General features: G+C 37.3%; 1 protein-coding gene across 1 annotated transcript in view; it reads right to left on the bottom strand.

Annotated features, from left to right (window-relative positions):
- Positions 1–7,425: 7,425 nt before the first annotated feature.
- MFSD4A (major facilitator superfamily domain containing 4A) overlaps positions 7,426–18,745 on the bottom strand; it is a 46,663-nt gene continuing 35,343 nt past the window's right edge. The window contains exons 4-10 of the mRNA XM_081322454.1: positions 18,388–18,556; positions 15,434–15,549; positions 14,051–14,224; positions 12,638–12,785; positions 11,588–11,658; positions 10,366–10,486; positions 7,426–9,368 (exon numbers count right to left, since the gene is read on the bottom strand). Coding sequence (XP_081178580.1) covers positions 9,307–9,368; positions 10,366–10,486; positions 11,588–11,658; positions 12,638–12,785; positions 14,051–14,224; positions 15,434–15,549; positions 18,388–18,556 — 861 coding nt within the window. The 3' untranslated portion in view covers positions 7,426–9,306. The remainder of the gene's footprint in view (positions 9,369–10,365; positions 10,487–11,587; positions 11,659–12,637; positions 12,786–14,050; positions 14,225–15,433; positions 15,550–18,387; positions 18,557–18,745) is intronic.

Genomic DNA, 18,745 nt, shown 5'->3' on the forward strand with positions numbered 1-18,745 from the left:
GTGGCCAAGGTTGAGAAACACTGGCCTGAATGACTTCTGCCTTCTTTGGGGTGGGGGTGGGGTGGTGGTGTCTCCTTTTTTCAGTATTGTGCTGTCCTAAATGGTACAAGGAGCAACTGCTAATAATACATGTATTTAGATTTGCAAGTGAACCAAAACTTAGATCATCCCGAAAACAGTTTTGTTTATCCTAGTTACACTAGTCCCAATAGTCTCAGAAAAAATGTTCTGTTATAAACCACTGGCCCTTTTATGCCAAGAGCCAGGTATAGCGTTTCTATTTTTAATGACTTAATAGAACTGTTCTTTGGTTTTACGGAAATTTATTTGTGAGAGAAATTATGAATTTCTCCTTGCTTCATCATTAATAAATCATTTTCCTCTTATTTTCTATTTAAGAATGCATTTTGGGAGTCAGAACTGGAGGTGGCCACTGTATTTGATATGGAAGATCAACAGTCTTTAGGCATTACATAGCAGCATTACCTCAAGAAGCTTCCTTGTAATAAAAAAAAATCCCCATTGCTAACTTTTCTGTCATTTATTTAGACAGATATTTTATACTGGTCTACTTCCTGGCTGGTTGAACTACTATTTTCTTTTTAATTTTACATGATTACATTTTGAATAGAATTTTTGTCCCATTGCAGCTGTTCCCCTAGGAATTTCCTCGAGGATGGAGGAAATGCAGATTGAGAGAGGAACAGTAAAGGGTTAGCCTCCATTTTACACCCCAGATACTACAGATGATTTTTATTTCCAGATACCAGATACCAGATCTAGATTTTATTTTGCTTTTCATGTATGTTTTCTTTAATTGTGTTAGATAATAAACATTTTCATGCTTTCAGTTGCTAGTTCATGTTAATATACACATTAGTGAGATGGTATCTTACTTTGATACGATTACTGATTAAAAAATATCGGGTACTTTATTGAGTTTTCTTAATGCTGTATTTTTATTATCTGATGATTAGTGAAAACAACAATCTCTATATTTATCTTTACAATATTATGTTATACGTTAGCATGAATTGATATGCATTGGTTTTTATTTAATCAGTGTTTAAACAAATGTTGAGTCTCCTAAATAATTCATTATATATAAAGAGAGAGTTACTCTTTTATTGCATTTTTATATGTGATCACATATAAACAATCATTCATTCAAAAGAGCTCAATATTCTGTCCAGATTATACTGGTTAGAGCTTTGTTTTTTTTAAGGGAATATTAAATTAGATGTTACTTTTCAAGTTTTAAAGTAAGCAGTGAAGATTTTATTTCACAAACTACTTTTGTGAGGGCTCCTTTCCCCATCTCATAACTGGTATGAAAACAGATTGTGAGAGGCCATAAAGTACACATTAATGTGAGGAAATGCCAAAGAACTTTAATTCTTCTTTGCTGTCATGATGTTTTTTGAATGTAAATCAATGACATTTTAATTTAATAACCAAATACTTTCATAGCTTGTTGATATTTCCAAAATTTTGTTTAGAAAGAAGCATTAGGATAATACTCGTGGTACTGGGAAATATGAGGTATAGTTCTTAAGAACTAGAGTACTTTTCCAAAATAAAAATTGAAATTAACTATCAGTAATTATCAGTGAGTGAGCCAAGATGGTGTAATGAAACTACCACTGATTTTAATGAATATGAATATGTTACAGAATGTAGACATCTTGAAGGAGTTAAAAGTGATAAATCTGGTTTTATGGCTGTAGACTAGATATGTCCAGCCTGCAGTCTGTATATGGCCTTGGACAGCTAGTAATATGGACCCAGGAGATAATAATAAATATTAAAAAATAAAGGAAGTTTGCTATTTATATACATTAACTAAATTATGTATTTTATATGCGGCCCAAGACAATTCCTCTTCACTCATTGTAGCCTAAGAAACTATGGTTGGACAACTATGCTCTAGATTTGTTAATTAGGATTTGTACTAATACTAGAGGTATTGTGACTTTTTCTTTGAATGGCTATTTGCCTTTTATTCCTACATAAAATGCTTCTGAAAGTAGTTCACAATTTTACTATCAAAGCTTGACTGATATTGTCAAAATATGAATATGTCGTCTTTAAGACTATGGAACTACTGCTATAATATGATGGTTGCTGACCATGGTTTAAAAGAGTTTTCTCTTGGGGTCACTCTTACAATGCTATAGAATGTTATTAATCACAGCGATGAAGCTAATTCTATTGCTTGGAGAAATTGGTAGCTAACAGGGTATTCCGTAGAGTTAAACAACCAAAATGGTATCCAGATTGTTTTATTAAACATGATTGAAAGGTACTGCACTTTATAGTTGCAGTTTTTAAAATGAGTTAGACATTCAGGTCACAATACTATGGGTCATTGTGTCATATTTATCTATTTGTTAAAACATAATTTTGAAGCTACTAAAATACCATTTTCTCCAAAAATATCTTAAAACCAATATTCTGAAGATGAGTCAAAGGGTAGCATTATTCATACAACTGTGTTTCTCATATAAATAACCTGAATGATTGAAATAGTTGTTACCATATGAATGTATCTTTGCTTGAAGCAGCTTTAACATTTGCAAATTAAATCTTTTATCTAGTTTGCCATTCCATGTTGCTACTGCTTAAATTGAAGAAGTAAGCTTTTCTTTAGTTGAAGTGCCATCAAAGCTAAATTGGTTCGGCATCATTTATTTTCATGCTGTTGAAAAAGATCTGAATGGATTGGCTCAAAATAAGATTTCTGTGTAATGACAAACTTCCAAAGTTGTATAGTTAGTGCATTCTTCAGTGTGAGCGTTAATTTGGAATCATTTTACAGAGCTTTCTAGAAAAAACACCCTGTGGACCACACCAAAAATCTTACTAGTTCATGATCAGTCACATGCTCCTAGGAAGGCCAAAAAGAGCTTGAAGGTAATGTAAGGATGAGGGGAGGAATTGGGAGGCAGGTCCACTAAATATGCCTCTTTGAGCTCTTGAAAGAAATGTGGAGTATAAATAGATTTCATTGCGGCTCTCAATTAATACTCAGTTATCCTTGTCCGGATTTCCTGTCCTAATTTTACTGTATTCCATTCCACAGCATTTTAAAGTCTGATATGGAATCAGTTCTTTTATATTACTTGTACACTACATTAATAACTGGAAAATTTATGTCTTCACATCTGTTTTTCTTAAAAAAATAAAATCTGCCTTTAGTATGCTGTGAGTAATTAGAAGGGAAGAAGTAACAAAGTTTTCCAATAGATCCTTTAAGCTGCAATATTTTGTCTTTGGTAGTGCTTTAACTATAGTTGATATTTGGTTTCTCTCTGTTCAGCTGCACAGAATTTTAAATACTATAAATATTAGAATAAAAAAATACTTGCTAAAGCTTGTATGGGAAAACCTCTTCTTCTAAATCCATGTAACATTTTTAATGCAGTCACCAAATGACCTTATGTACACATAGTAGTGTTGAGAGTATTTTTTTATATTGTCTATATTCACAGTTGACATATTCATGCAAGTTGTAAGAATATACAAAAGAAATCTAGGTGGTGGAGGAGTGGAAGAAATTAGACTAAGCATTGATGTATATGTTGATATAACAAACACTTGTTAGGAATGAAAGCTGTGACAATTAAATATTATTAAAGAAATGGTTTCAGTGCTTCACAAATCCTTCTGCCAGAATGCTGATTAAGCTAGTACATACACTGCAGCTGCAGATAGTGGACTTCTCTGCAAGGCATTAGTAAGCATGAAAGCTACTATGGAATCTCTGGCTTACATTGATGGTGAGCAGTATCAATTAAAGCTACTTTTGCTCAGTTTGCTCTGGTATTGCTAATGTTCCTCCAGTTCCCATTTTACTTACCAACAAACACACACATATAGCACTTGGATTTTGTTCTTTTCTATTTCAATGGTTACTTTCCCAGAATGATGTCTGTTTTTGCCCAGCATATATATTGCAGACAAAAATTTTGGAGGTGCTAGCCCACTACGATGGCTAGTCCAGAAAGAATGAAAGTGGGTAAGCCCAGGTCCTTGAGCTTTTCCTTGGTGTAATTGCCTGTGGAAAAACCTTTGCAGGTTCATGTAGTCTTTGTGGGGCCCTTAAAGGATATAAAAGATCAGTTCTAGCTTCTCTTCCCTCATCCTATGCTCTTAAGTAAGTTCTTATGGGTTTGGGATGTGAGTATTCTGCAATATCTGTGTTGGTACATCTATGGACTGGGTTGGAAATATTAAGGATTTCTTAATATTTGTCAGATATTCAGCCTTTTGCCGCAAGAGTCGAGTGAATTTATCTAGGCAAATGAAGCTTCTTGTTCCTTTTTTTAATGAAAACCTAATATGTTTTCTATATTTAGTATATTGCCATTTTGTAAAATAATGTTTATAATAAAATTGCATGAATAGCCAAAGTTCTAAGTACATTTTCAGTGTTATTTTCTTGACTACAAACCTCTCTAGAGAAGGCATTTTTTGGGAGACCTTCATAATCTTAAGGTGTTTATAAGAAAAGAGAAAAATCTGCATCTTCAGTAATAATTTTAATTACCAAATCTGATTCAGAGCTTGCAAGGTTACATTTTATAAGCACAGTTTGGAGGCCTAGTTGCTTTAAAAAATGATATATTAGCTACTGCACATCCCAACATAATGAAGTTGCTCTTTGAAAAATCAGGTCTTTCCCCCCCCCCCCCCTGTTGCTTAGACTTTTTGCAAGGAAAAAGTTGTAGCAATTTTCTTTTTACAAGAGTTGGGGAAAGTGTAAAATATTTTCTTTAAGAACTGCTAGAGGGATTTGCTTTGTTTAATAATGTGGGTTTGTTTTAAACATTGTAGTAAATCATGTTAATATGTATGTGCAAGAAAACTTACAGAACAATTGTATTTTTAAAAATAAATATTTTTTAACAAAAAATTATCTTGGAATATTATTTTCTTCCACTGTAGACAGACTGTGCCACTACTGTACAATTTATTTTAAAATATATTTTTAATATTTAAAAATATTTTGCTAGAAGTGATATAACCATTATCTAAATCTAATATGTTATAGTACAAATTTACAGCTTGCCTCTATGGTACTGTTCTTGCATTTGGATGTGATTAAATGACACATATTCATCATGGAGTACCCTATTGAAATCAGGCTTTGCACATTAAAATATTACTGTGGTGTTAGGATTCAGTTTGAAAGTCTTGCTTTACAGCAGGGGTGTCAAACTCAATTTCACTGAGGGCCGCATCAGCATTGCGGTTGCCCTCATGGGGCCGGGTGGGCGTGGCCTACTGGGTGGGCGTGGCTAGAGTGCGTATGGCCTACTGGGTGGGCATGGCCAGCTCTACATCGTTCGCATCAAGGGTGCCTATGGGGGCCTGGGCAGGAATGGGACAGATCTGAGGGTCTCTGGCAGAAGGAGGGTCTCTGGGCCAAGGCAGTGGGGGCCGTTCCCTCACTGTTTCCAGGATGGTTTCGCGGGCCACATGAAACCACTTCGCGGGCCGGATCCGGCCCCCGGGCCTTGTGTTTGACATGTCTGCTTTACAGGAACAGAACAACCCCTTTGTAATAAACTTTTCAGAGATATTTTCAGGTGATTATTTTTTTATGGATAGTGAAGATTGCCTGATCGAAGAAATAAGACCAGAGAAATAAGTGCAAAGAATGCCTTGTGACAGTGAAAAGCATTTGACCACCAAACCCAAAAACAATGCCCTTTTCCTATACCTGTCAGAGCTGGCTCTGAAGGTCTTGCTGAACGACAACAAGGAAGCAATCAAGCAAGGTGATTGTGTCTTTTGAAGTTTCCTTTTGGATTGTAGTGTGAAGTGATCTAGCACCAAGGGCTGGATATAGTCCCCTTTCACTAGATTGGGATTATTTCGTGCTATTTATATACCTTGCTTTTAAAGTGACTGAATCAAAATCCCTTCCTTCCTGTGTTTCTAACAGCCAATCAGTGCAGTGTTTCCTTTTCATATACCATATCTCAGTTATAGCAGGCCGCATATTTATTTCACAGCCTCACAAATGCAAGAAAGTCATTCAGGTGCTGAGTTCTCATTGTAGACTGCAGTATGTGCAGCAGTTTTGTCAATGCGGCAAATGCTTCAGCAGGTGGTAGCTGATCAATTCCTGACTTTTGGAGGTGAAACTGATTTTTTAGATCCATTTCAGTCTGATTTCAGACCTGGTTATGGAAAAGAAAGTCGCCCTGTAGGATGACTTGGGAGCACAACATAGGGATTATGACCATATTATGTTTCTCTTAGGCATCTCAGTGGCTTTCAATACCACTGGCTGTGATATTCTTCTAGATAAACTGTCAAAGGTGGGATGCACGCTGTACTAGAATGATTGCACTTTATTTGGCCATTTCCAGAAGGTGATGCTGTGGGATTTATTAAATGTATTAATATTAATAACTCTCAACAACTCTGGATGATTTTTGCCTCAGGGCAGTTGGACCTTTGAATCTCTCAGAGCTCAGCTATGCTTTTTAATATCTACATCAGTGGTTCTCTATGCGAGCAGTTTTAAGATGTATGGATTTAAACTTCTGCTGGCTGGGGAATTCTGGGAGTTGAAGTCCACACATCTTAAAGTTGCTGAGGTTGAGAAATGCTGATCTACATGTGACTGCTGGGAGAGGGTGTCAGCTGAGGATATATCAGTCATCAATAAACAGATGACACTCAGCTCCACCTCTCCTTTTCATCTAACTAGGTGAGGTGCTTGGTGTTCTGAATTAGCGGTAGGGCAAGTAATGGACTAGGTGAGGACCAATAAACTGAGACTTAATATAGACAAGACAGAAATCCTATTTATGGGTGGCGGGTCTGTCCAGCCAAATGGTACCCTGCCTGTCCTAATGGGTGTCTTGCACTTCAGGTTATCTCTCATATGTATACCAGGCCTTAAAGTCCTCTCATGAGGCTCTCTAGGTCCCCTCCAATGGGCCTTTACAAGGGGGAGAACTTTTTTTGTGGTGGATACCAATTTATGGATCTTCTCCCAAGAAGGCTTGACTGGCACCCATATATACATCATTCTGGTTCCAGGTGAAGATGTTTTTGTTTTCCAAGGCTCCTTAATTGTTTTTTAATTCTATTTTTTGAATTATCTTCATACAGCTTTGGTGTTTTTGTTTTTATGTTATTTGATTTTATTTACATATTTTTATTCAAATTATATTTTTAGTATAAACCATCCAGAGAGCTTTGGCCTTTGAGCAGTCTAGAAAAAAGAATAAATAAAGCAATAACTCAGGTTTTCAGGTTGATAATCTAGATACAGCATGGTCAGTTTGATGCAGGCTTGCTAATTAAAGTTTATAATTTTAAAGATAACAAGAGCCTAATTCTGGATCTCTTGTACTGCAAACTTTGAAATAACTCTGTCAAGCAATTTGAAGAATATTCCTCAAATTTGGAACACCTGTTTTCCAGATGCTACATTGTTTTGAAATGCAACATAATATTTTGCCTAGTTATAGTGTCTTTTATAAGTTGATAAATTGATAAAAGACTCTCCAAAGCAAACATAGTTAATAACAGTTTTTTCACATTTTTTTGCCTTAGGCTGCATCTACAAGAAACATTTTTGTTGCAGATTGTTTTACTCAGAGTTCACACAATATGTTGATCCATACTTTGCTTAATGTGGGTTATAGAATAAATCACAATTGGTTGCATTTATATACTAAACCATCTCTTACAAACCACAATCTCTGGATTTGAGCTGCAATCAAAATAAACTCATTTATAAATACAATCAAAATAAACCGATTTATAAATGCAAATCAAGCAAACAACATGACTGAAGGTTAAAATTTTCAATCCTCGTTTGTATTTTGGTATGAGCTACATTTGGCTATTAAGTGATAGACTGGATGCTGTGCTCCAGCAAGTAGGTGGGCAATCTTAAATTTATTCTTAATTTTAATATACTACCTGTATAATTAATTTTTCACTCTCACATATTAAAAATAGCTTGCAGATAATACAGTATGGAGACCTTACTTTTGTGGCAGCAGAAGCTTCTATCTTCATCAGCTTCAGCTTTGCATAATGCCAGAATTTTCACACATGAAATTGATGCTAATATTAACCTTCTGGTCTAGAAATCTAAAAATCTAGAAATGGGCAATTAGAAACGTTTACAGTCATCTGAATATATAAACTTGAGTACACGTGCTCTGTAATAAGGACAGTGTATTTTAAGGTTTAAACAATATGGAAATCAAAGATGAGGGTGCATAACCCATGCAACATAGCAATCTGAAAGCCACATTGCAATACAAATTTAGTATATACAATTTTGAAATGAGAAGTGCAACAAGCCTCTTAGAAAAAATAGCTTAAGTAATGTTGCTGGGTTCCATCTTGGTCACTTCACAAGTTCATGCAACAATACCATATTTAACATTCCTTCATATATACATACAGATGTATACCCCTGGCACAGCATTTGCAATTCCTACCTATCCCATTACCTTCATTTGAGCCGGTCATGAGAATAGTCACCACTTATTTAGTACTTCTCAAGTTCTCTTCCTGGAAGGCACCTATTATACAATATTGCACAATTGCAAGAGACAAAACATTTGAATTCATGTATTTTAAAAAAATTTAATACTTCAGGACTTGGGCTTTTCTGACAAATTAAGTAGCCCATCTGGCTTATACCATTTAGTAGGCTAATGTTAAAAGGCCAGGTTATACTGATTCAATCGAGCTTAACCCACCTTTACTTGAATTGTATACTATACTATCTATAGTGTCTAAGGCTTTTCACCACCAGAACATAGTAAAATCCCATCTGGGGACAGACGAAACTTGAATACTTCAAGCTGGGTGGCAATTTCATAACATATTTATTGTGGCTTTGTATACCACCAAGGGTAAAGATTTTTAAAATTTTCCTGCAACGAAGAGTTTGCAGCATACATAATTAAGAAGGGTGCTTTCCAAAACTTCCTACATATAAAATACTAGTATATCCCTACCGCCACCCCCAGTTTCCTGTCAGCAAGGTCTGTAAGATGACAGTAGTACATTTTTCTTCAACTGTGCTTTTGAATGGACTTTAATTGATCATATATCAAAAGTTTGGCCTCTTTAGGATTCTGCAGATTGTCCCTCGGTCTTTGTTGTTATGACCATTCCCTTCTAACCATAAATGGGAATGAACTGTAATCAAGGAGTTCAGTTGTAGAAAAATCAGGTAGTTTCAAATCAGGCTTTGATAATAAATCTTTCAGCTGAAATGACCATGTGCTTGATCCAGGTAAGAACTTGCTGTTTTATTTAGCTCTGATAAAGTCCATGTTCGCCTATTGTTGGCTGCTTGTCAGGTGATACATCCATATCTACAAAACAACATTTTGAAGCTGTCATTTAAAATAAAGTTTCAAGTTTCCTTCACCGGCTGTTTTTTAAAAAATCATTAAAATACCACATACTTTCTCCCCCTACTTTGCTTTCTGAAGTAATATTATTACTGGCTTACAACATGCAATGAGTGTGGATGAAGACTTGTACTTCTAGCAGGTGCTCTTCTCCAAAACGTGTATTCTACATTACTCCTTTATATATGTACTGGTACCCAGCAAATCTCATGACGTAGAACCAAGTCTTGCATACAGCTGACTTGTAAATGGGACAGTTTACATGGATTCATGACTACCAAGGTAAACCTCCTCACTAAAGTGCACAGCAGTAGCAGGATTCATTTCTGTATTTCTTGGCTTGAAAAATTGTGCACGTAACACTTCTTGATCGTAATACTAATAATTAAAAATAATTCTGACAGCATTTAATACAAGATTCTGTGGGAAATCCTGCCTTTCTATAGGATGCTGGACTACGAATCCTTCAACGTAGGCCATGCTGGATTGTGCAGCCTGGGAATGGAAGGCCGCAGTTTCCTTTTCCTTGATGTATAATATCAGATTCCTTATTTCCATGCTTAATTAATTCTTCAAGGGAAATGGTGTCAACTGTAATTTGAAAATGTACTGTGCCGGAGGTTTTAATCTCTAAACGCAGTAAAGAATACTACTGATTATTTATTTAGTGTTTATAGACCTTTTTCCACCCATTTTCTTGGCTTCATTTTCCATGGTCTCCTTGTCCAAGAATAAGGAAGGTAAAGGGATATGTGGTTGCTTGGGCATTCAGTCCAATCCAAGCAGGAAAGGGGGAAAGGAAGCAGATGTAAAATAAATGCTTCCTTGATTTTTTTTTATAAAATTCAGAGTTTTCCCTGTCTGTTCTGCAGGAACATACACCCTCTTCCACCTGGCCTGCCTTCCTTTCTTTTCAGAAATGCTGCTGCTGGTTGGGGGAACAAGCTGGCAATCTCACCTGATTGGGATTGAGGGTGAATCCTGTGGAAAAATAGAAGGAAGACGTAGAAAGTGAAGGCCAAAGCTCCAAAGATGGTTCCACACACCAGGAAACTATAGCTTCCTTGATCATGAATGATCTGACAGAAAGAAAACAAGGTGCTTTAGGTTTTCAAGCTTTGGATACTGTCTTAAAAACTAATGAGCACAACCTATTGTCTGGCAGGAAGAATAATGTTAAAGTGCTCCAGAATTTGCTGACTGAGGTTATGCAGACTTCATTTCCCTACTGAAGAAGTTTGTGCCAGACTGTCTGACCTTCAGGAAAGTAGCAAATGCCATCTGCTTCCCCAGGGTTTCTACCTGCCAGACATTAGTGTGTTTCCACACTATGTTTGTGTGTGCATGGGAAGACTTGCAATTCAAGGAATGCCAAAAGCTCAGAAGCAACATGATGACATGAAGAAATCCTTTTTCCATTTCTTCAGTTTAAACATCAGAGTATCTTTATATTTCAATCTATTAGCAGATCACAGTTTAGTGGAAATGTGTACACTTTGCAACATATGATTACTGCTGGCCAGTCTTTCCATATGTTAGAAATATGTCTTGTAGAGTTTTGCTAGCTTTCTTTGCACCCCTTCTCTACAAATTGCTACCTATGCTAGAGCAGGGGTCTCCAACCCCCGGTCCGTGGACCAGCACCGGGCTGTGGCATACCAGTAACTGGGCTGCGCAAACAAGTGAAGCCCCATCCGCTGGATGCAGGCAGCACATGAAACCACTCCTCTGGTCCACAGAAAAATCTTTCTCCACAGAACTGGTCCCTGGTGCCCAAACGGTCGGGGGCCTCTGTGCTAGAGCAGAGATCTCCAACCTTTGGGCACCAGGGACCGGTTCTGTGGAGAAAGATTTTTCTGTCCACAGAGCGGGGTTGGGGACCCCTATGCTAGAGGACACATTAGTGGTCCAGAATATGCTTGCGTGCCCCAAATCCCATGTAGTTTCCAGCATTTTATTTTTATAAAAGACTCACATGGGGCATCTCCATGTAAGGCTTTTCAGATACCTTTTCTGAAATTCAGTTGGTGCAGACACTACTAAGCTAGCTGAACTAGCAGTTTTGGTATAAAATTTCAATTTCCTCTTCAGTGGTTGCAATTTTCTCTTTATTTTCTGGGAGGCAGTTAGATGTTAATTTACATCCAGTAGGGTGTCATTTTGATATCTAATGTACTTACCGACCCTACCAGCAACTGCAGAACCATCTCCCCAATTCCTGCTCCTGTCACCAATACAGTAGTGGCACAACCTGGAATTAAAAAGTTGGTATCTGTTTTAATTATGCAGATAATATAAGACTGTAATGTATGGCTGGGACATTCAGATGCAAATAGTAAAAAATAATCTGTAATATAAATGACTTGTCAAGAATGCCACCTGTCTTGTGCCAAGGCCCAAGATAAATGTTCAGTGTTAACGTGCTCCCATCAAAGCAAATAAGGAAGAAAAAAGCATCAGGATTTGTGGTTTATTCACTCTGGAAGAAAAAAAATTAATTCCTTGAGACCTGTTCTGTGTCCTTTCACTTTCAGCATTTACCCAATAATGTGGCAGCATCTAGCTGATCTTCGCTGATTTTTTTTTAAAAAAAAAACTTTAGGAGGTGTGGTCCTAGTTGTATTGCGATGGGAATGATTACAAAATATCAGGGCAATAGAGAAGACTGGGAAGTTGAAAAAATATCCCAGAGGAAGGAACAAGAAACTACTTCCATTTGGTTTCCAAGAAAATGACATGGACATGTCAATGAAATCATCAGGAGTTGAATTCAACTCCGCTAATATATTACATTATTTTATACAATAATATTATATTGTATATATAATATTGTACAGTATTTAACAATATGTGCAATCAAATCGGGGCAAGGCAAATAATACCCAGAATGGAAGAAATAAGGTATGACAAACAAAACAAATCATTTCAAAGCATTCTCTCTTAGAAAGGCTGGCAGAATATCAGGAATTTATTTGCACAAAATGAGAGCTCTATGAGAGTGAGATAGGCAGAATCCCTATTACTGACTAATTTAGCATCACTCAGCAAGATCTGAGCCAATGTAAATCAATCTTCCTTTCGGCTATTTTGGCACAATGATGGTTCAGTGACTCTAGAAGATACCAAGTCATTAATGGGCTCCTGCCACGGGTCCTACCAGCTGCTTTCCTGAAATGGCATTCTCCAACTACTAATTTTCTAGCAAAAGAAAACACAGGGAGAGACTTTACCTTTGTACTGGAGAATGTCCTCAGTGTAGGCCAGCACACTGGGGAATGTGCTGCTGAGGAAGAGGCCAAGAGAGGCAGTCCCCACAAAGAGGAAAACCACACTGGTAGAAAAAATTAGGAGCAGGAAGAAGGTTATAAGCACTCCAACCTGCAATGACATTAAATGGGAAAGTGGAGGAATCAAGATAGTCAAACTCATCTGTGAAATAAGGAGCAGCAATTATAAAAATACATCACAAAGAAAATAATAAGTACCGCTACAAATTCTGAAATCAGCGTCTAAAGTGGTAAGAGAAGGTGAGACAGCCTGGGGAGGACTCAAGAGAGGAATCAGTCCGGAGTCATTATGTTCCCCCTTGAATTCTACTAACTCTTTATCTAGTGCCAAATTACCACTGACCATTATTTGACTAGATGTTTGTGTATAGGCTTGATCAATAAATCTTCTTAACTGGAGCTTAATGTATGGTCCCGGTTCTTCATGCCTGACAAAAATGTTCCAAGAATCTTTGCTTGGTACCATTTCAGATTCTGCAGGAAATGTTCAGGAGAGAGAGAAGGGTTGCCCCTGATTGACTAACATGGCCTCTCATTGCTCTCTTACTTCAGCTTTGATACCTTGCCACCTGCAGCAAAGAACCATAAACATACCGAAGTGGAGCCAACATTTTGAGTGGTTGCTGCTATTTTAGTCCAGGGTTTTGCTACTGTATTGTCTGTTGTGTAGTTTTCTTAACATGTACTGTACGTGGTTAATGCCATTGTTTTGTTTTTACTTAATTTACTTCAGAGTAGTATTTTTCAGAGTTAGGAAAAAGTATGGAACCTGCCACACAGAAAGAAAGGTAGGATACATGGCTACAGGAGAATTGGTAAAAATGTCTCCATACAGTGCAACCTTCCTCTATAGGAGAGATCCTTTATTCTTCCACGAATAATGGATCATTTGTTGAAAGACACTTCTGGATCTGAATGATCGGAATCATAATTAGCAATTGCTTTATAGTTGCACTTTGTCTCAATCTACACTATATATTACACTGAATTAGAACAAGAGAAGTGTTTTGTTTTATTCTGTCTAAAACACAAATATTTTTAGGAAAAGAATACAATAATACTATTAATTACAGCATTTTTTTTAAAAAAAGAACTGGCATAGCAACTCCAAAAGAACTTCTGGAATTGAAAAAAAAATGTATAAAAAGATTCCTTTGTTGGAAATCCCAAATTTAAAATTAGACCTATGGTTCATACGAGTCCCTGAAGGGAAAGTATATTAATCTATTCCCAGCACTCCCCAACATGATGTCCTCCAGACGTATTGAGATACATTCTACTTATATATCATGACAATTAACACAAAAAAATTTCACAAAGTTTTTTATTCTCTGGGTGCACAAGATTTCGCCATACCACATTGATGAAAACCATGGTTGCTGGCTTCATTCTGTAGGAGACAGGGATGGAAATGAGTCTGCCCAGTGTGATGAATCCCCAGAAGAGACTGGGCAGGTAGCCAGCCCTCTTGTGTCCCACTGAGAGTGGCTCCTCTACTGCATAGCTGTATACAAAGCCAGAGTATTCACCCTGAAGAGAGGAAAACATGCTTCATTTTATTTGCACTCTTTTTGTATTAAGCAATGACTACAGCATTCATCTTTTATTCACTCGGATGATTTTTAGCCATATATAATTAAAGTTCTGTATACCAGAGTTAGGAACGCGGTGGCTCAGTGGGTTAGGACGCTGAGCTTGTCAATCAGAAGATCGGCAGTTTGGCAGGTCAAATCCCGAGTGCCGCGTAACAGAGTGAGCGCCTGTTACTCGTCCCAGCTTCTGCCAACCTAGCAGTTCGAAAGCACGTAAAAAATGCAAGTAGAAAAATAGGGACCACTACGGTGGGAAGGTAACAGTGTTCCGTGAGCCTTTGGTGTCTAGTCATGCCGGCCACATGACCACGGAGACGTTCTCGGACAAGCGCTGGCTCTTCGGCTTTGAAACGGAGATGAGCACCGGCCCCTAGAGTTGGAAATGACTAGCACGCATGTGCGGGGGAACCTTTACCTTTACCTATACCAGAGTTCCTTAACCTTCCTGGCCTTGTGGACCGATAGGGAGAGGGAATGGTTCCTTGAGAGTGGCCAGCAAGCATGCACGTGCACAAAGCTCCATTAGCACAGGCAGCGTGCATGCTGTTCATGCAAGTGGGGATATGCGTGTGTGCACATTCTTGCCTGCCAGAGGTTGGGGACCCCTGCTCTAGACAATATATATAAGCATTAAAATCCTTTAAACCAAAGGATAGAATTTAAAAAGGTCATTTTTAAATCTATTGCACTTTTTTTTTAAAAATTCCCACAATCACTTAACTTGTGCTTGTGCTTGTTAGAATAAGGTATTAGTTGCCAGCCACACAATAAAAGGAGGGGAGAAATACACATTTTTAAAAAAATGTAAGGAGCTGGGTAAAAATGTATTCTGCCCTTGCTTGGAGCCAAAGAATTTTACCAAGAGAGCAACAGCCAACAATCAGCAAACTTGCGGGGAACCCCCCCCCCAGATTAAATGTTTATGGATTTTGGAACATGTGAACATTTTAAGTCAGCTGCAGAGAGCACACCTGAAACAAAATTAAATTATCTACATGTAGTTCCTCAGCATCTCTGTGAGCCTCCCTCAATTTTCCATTCTCCAACTGGACAAGCCCCAATCTCTGAAGCAGCTTGATTAGACTTGGGAAAGCTATTCTTGTAGGACAGATGCGGGCCTGATATTTTCTTTGTCACTTGCCCTTACCAAGATCCCATCTGTCATAAAAAGGAGAAGAGCTCCAGTCACATGGACACCAAAGTAAGAGCAAGGAAGTCCTCTGAAATTCTTGCTTTGGCAGCATCCAAACAGGTCATCATGCCCTGGGGAAAGAAAACAATGCCTTGTAAAAATATTGATTAAATTATTAGTATGGCCAGCCACTTTCTAAATATGAGTTGAACATAACTCACATTGAGGATTTAAACAACTCTCATTTTGATAAGTTTATATTTATTCATTTATAATTTTGATTTCTTTGGGTGCCCATTCCAAACAATTCTGGTTGTCTATTCCTAGTATATTAAAAAAAAAAGGAAGACAGGTAATAATTTCTGTGTCACATAGTTTGTTGGTTTTAAAGCATAATATTGGTGTTAAAGGAGTGTATGATATCATTCTCCCCTCACCAAACTCTGCTGAAATTTGTAATTATTACAAAGAAAGGACTAACCAAGATATAAGATTATACCAAAAAGATATAAATTTTAAAATGAAAAAAATCCTTATCTACAAAAGATGTCCAGGTGTGTTAGATACAATGCTAATGATTCCTAGTCAAATTAGTCAATAGATTGTGATAAGGAGCCATGTACACTATCTGAAGAGTATCAGCAAGAGAAAGGTAGAATAAAGGTAGAGCTATGGTTAGAACGCAGTATTACAGGCTAATTCTGCCAACTGCCAACAGTTCGATTCTCACTGGGTCAAGGTTGTCTCAGCCTTCCATCCTTCCGAGATCAATAAAATGAGGACCCAGATTGTTGGGGGTAATATGCTGACTGTAAACCACTTAGAGAGGGCTGTAAAGCACTGGGAAGCAGCATATAAGTCTAAGTGCTATTGCTATTGCTATAATGTAAATTCTTTTCCTAGTTGAGAGATGGATAAATGTTTTGCACTGAAGGTTGTTTTCTCTCATGATTAACCCTCGGAGCCTCATGCTAGCAGTAGATGGAGACTCACTCAAATATGGCTTCCTTTGTCAAGGAGTTGGGTTTTCTAGGAAAAAATATTATTTTTTTTAAACTGAAACCAATGAGAAGCTCTTTTTTCACCATCTTAGTTACAGTACAAGGGGTGTGCTTTTCTTGGAGGAGATAGCTGGATCTTTCTTCCTCAATTCTAATATTCCAGCACTCATTCAAATTATACTTTTTGCTAGAGTTGAAGAAAGTCGCCCACTGGGAAAGATGCAACAAACAAACTCTCAGAGAGAGGAGGAAATGATGAGAAACAGTTAAGGAGTCTACAGTATATGTCACTAGTCCAGGGGTAGGCAACCTCGGCTCTTTTATGACTCATGGACTTCAACTCCCAGAATTCCTGAGCCAGCCATGCTGGCTCAGGAATTCTAGGAGTTGAAGTCCATGAGTCATAAAAGAGCCGAGGTTGCCTACCCCTGCACTAGTCCTTCATTTAATCCCCAAGATTTTCAGATCCTATGTATTCTCATTAAAGTGTAACTATGGATGTGAAGCATTAGATCTGAATGAAACAAAAGGTATAATCATGTGACAAAATAATTTGTAGAATCAATTCAGGAGCACTGTAGCTCTGTTGGAAACCTTCCAAGAAGCAGTGATTCAGTTAACAGAGGTTTGTTTGATCCAGTAAGACTTATTATTTTATGTTGCTTCTAAAAGCTGTCTTGCACCCATGGTTTGTGCTTCTCAGGCTAATGTCACCATTTCTTCATTTGTCCTTACCTAAGGCATATTGGCAGGTATTGCAGTTAACTGTATGGTTTAATGAGGTCTACTTAAAATCACCATAAAATGCAAGTGCATACTCCTAAAGTTCTTAAGGTGTAAGCTGATAGATGTTGCTGCAAAGCTTTCAGCTAAATAAAGCAATACAGCTTTAGAACACATACAGAAACTGCTTCCTATTAGAAGTAACCTTCTAGGCATATATTGATTGCTTTTCATCTTCAGACTATACACTGTGAAGTAATTGCCTTTTTTATTAATGAGACTTATTGCAGCACAGGAATATAGTTACTTTTGGCTAGAAAAAAATGGCTTCTTTATTAGGAGACCAAAGTGAATATGGGGCTTCATTTCCAACTGACAAAAGAGTTTTTTGTGGACAAATACAAATGACTGTGCTAAATGCAGTCCACAAGGCAATCTATTGCAATTATATTAACTATGAACTAAATAAATGACACTGAAGAACCTGCCCCAGGAATTCATAATCCGCTAAGCTAATATTAACAGATAATAAAGACAAACATCTTAATTATATTCTGGTATTAAGCCGTTTGGATTGCTCTGACTTCCTCTTGATACATATTATAATTCTGGAAATCAGCCTAGAACTATACAGAGGAATATGAAAAGGGAATTATGAAATTTGCAACTCAGAACACTTCTGATTTTTTTTTTTGAAATCTGCCTCATTAACAACCTTCGGTAATTCTGATGTCCATGTCCATTTCAGAAGAAGAATAAAGACCATTTTGGAATTTCAGGTATTTATTGAAAATTCATGCCAGCAACTCAATATGGAGATTTTTCTATTGGAAATCAACATACTATGGTTCCCACAATAAGCCAAAGGCTATCTTTATATAGCATGTTATCTTATGCTTATCTTAATATAATGTATTCAATTAACCCAATTTTCTAGTTCATACTACTCACTGAAGAAGACATAAGAGAAGCTGTGCCTGAATAACATCCTAAGAGAAAGTATACGTACTTAATTTGATTCCATGCATTGTGCGAACACAGCTATTATATGATTTGTTTAGTTTTGGCTGATTCTGTTGTAAGAACTGTGGCCAATTCAGGCTGATACAATAAACCATGATTTAATAAGTCTAGTTTAACATTATGTATAAGCTCCAGACCTTCATAGAACAGCACATCACGCTCTCTTGGTTTTGCCAAGATAATGGAAGTAAAGTACACCAAAACTGGAATAATCGCTCTCACCTATTTCTAGTTGGATTTTTGATGAGGAAGTAGAAGAGTCATCTTTGTCATTTATCCGTGTTTCCATTGCCAATTCATCTGCAGGCAACAATGGAGGACTGCCAGGGGGACAACATGGCACAAGCCTTTCCTTGTACAGCAAAAAGAATACTGCAATGGGGACAGGCAGCTAGAAAGCAATAGAAAAGAAAAAAAAGGGCAGTTAGCCAGCCGACCTATGTTGTACTATATCCATAGTATAGGTTGTATGTTAGTTCTTCCACTGAAAGAGGCTGATCCAGTTTTTTCCTCAGAAAACTCTTTGATGTTACTTGTGTGTATAGCACCACCTTTTCCCGACATATACTAAGAGGAAGGG

The sequence above is a fragment of the Vipera berus genome, assembly GCF_964194415.1.
Source record: "Vipera berus genome assembly, chromosome: 3".
NCBI classification, from domain to species: Eukaryota; Metazoa; Chordata; class Lepidosauria; order Squamata; family Viperidae; genus Vipera; species Vipera berus.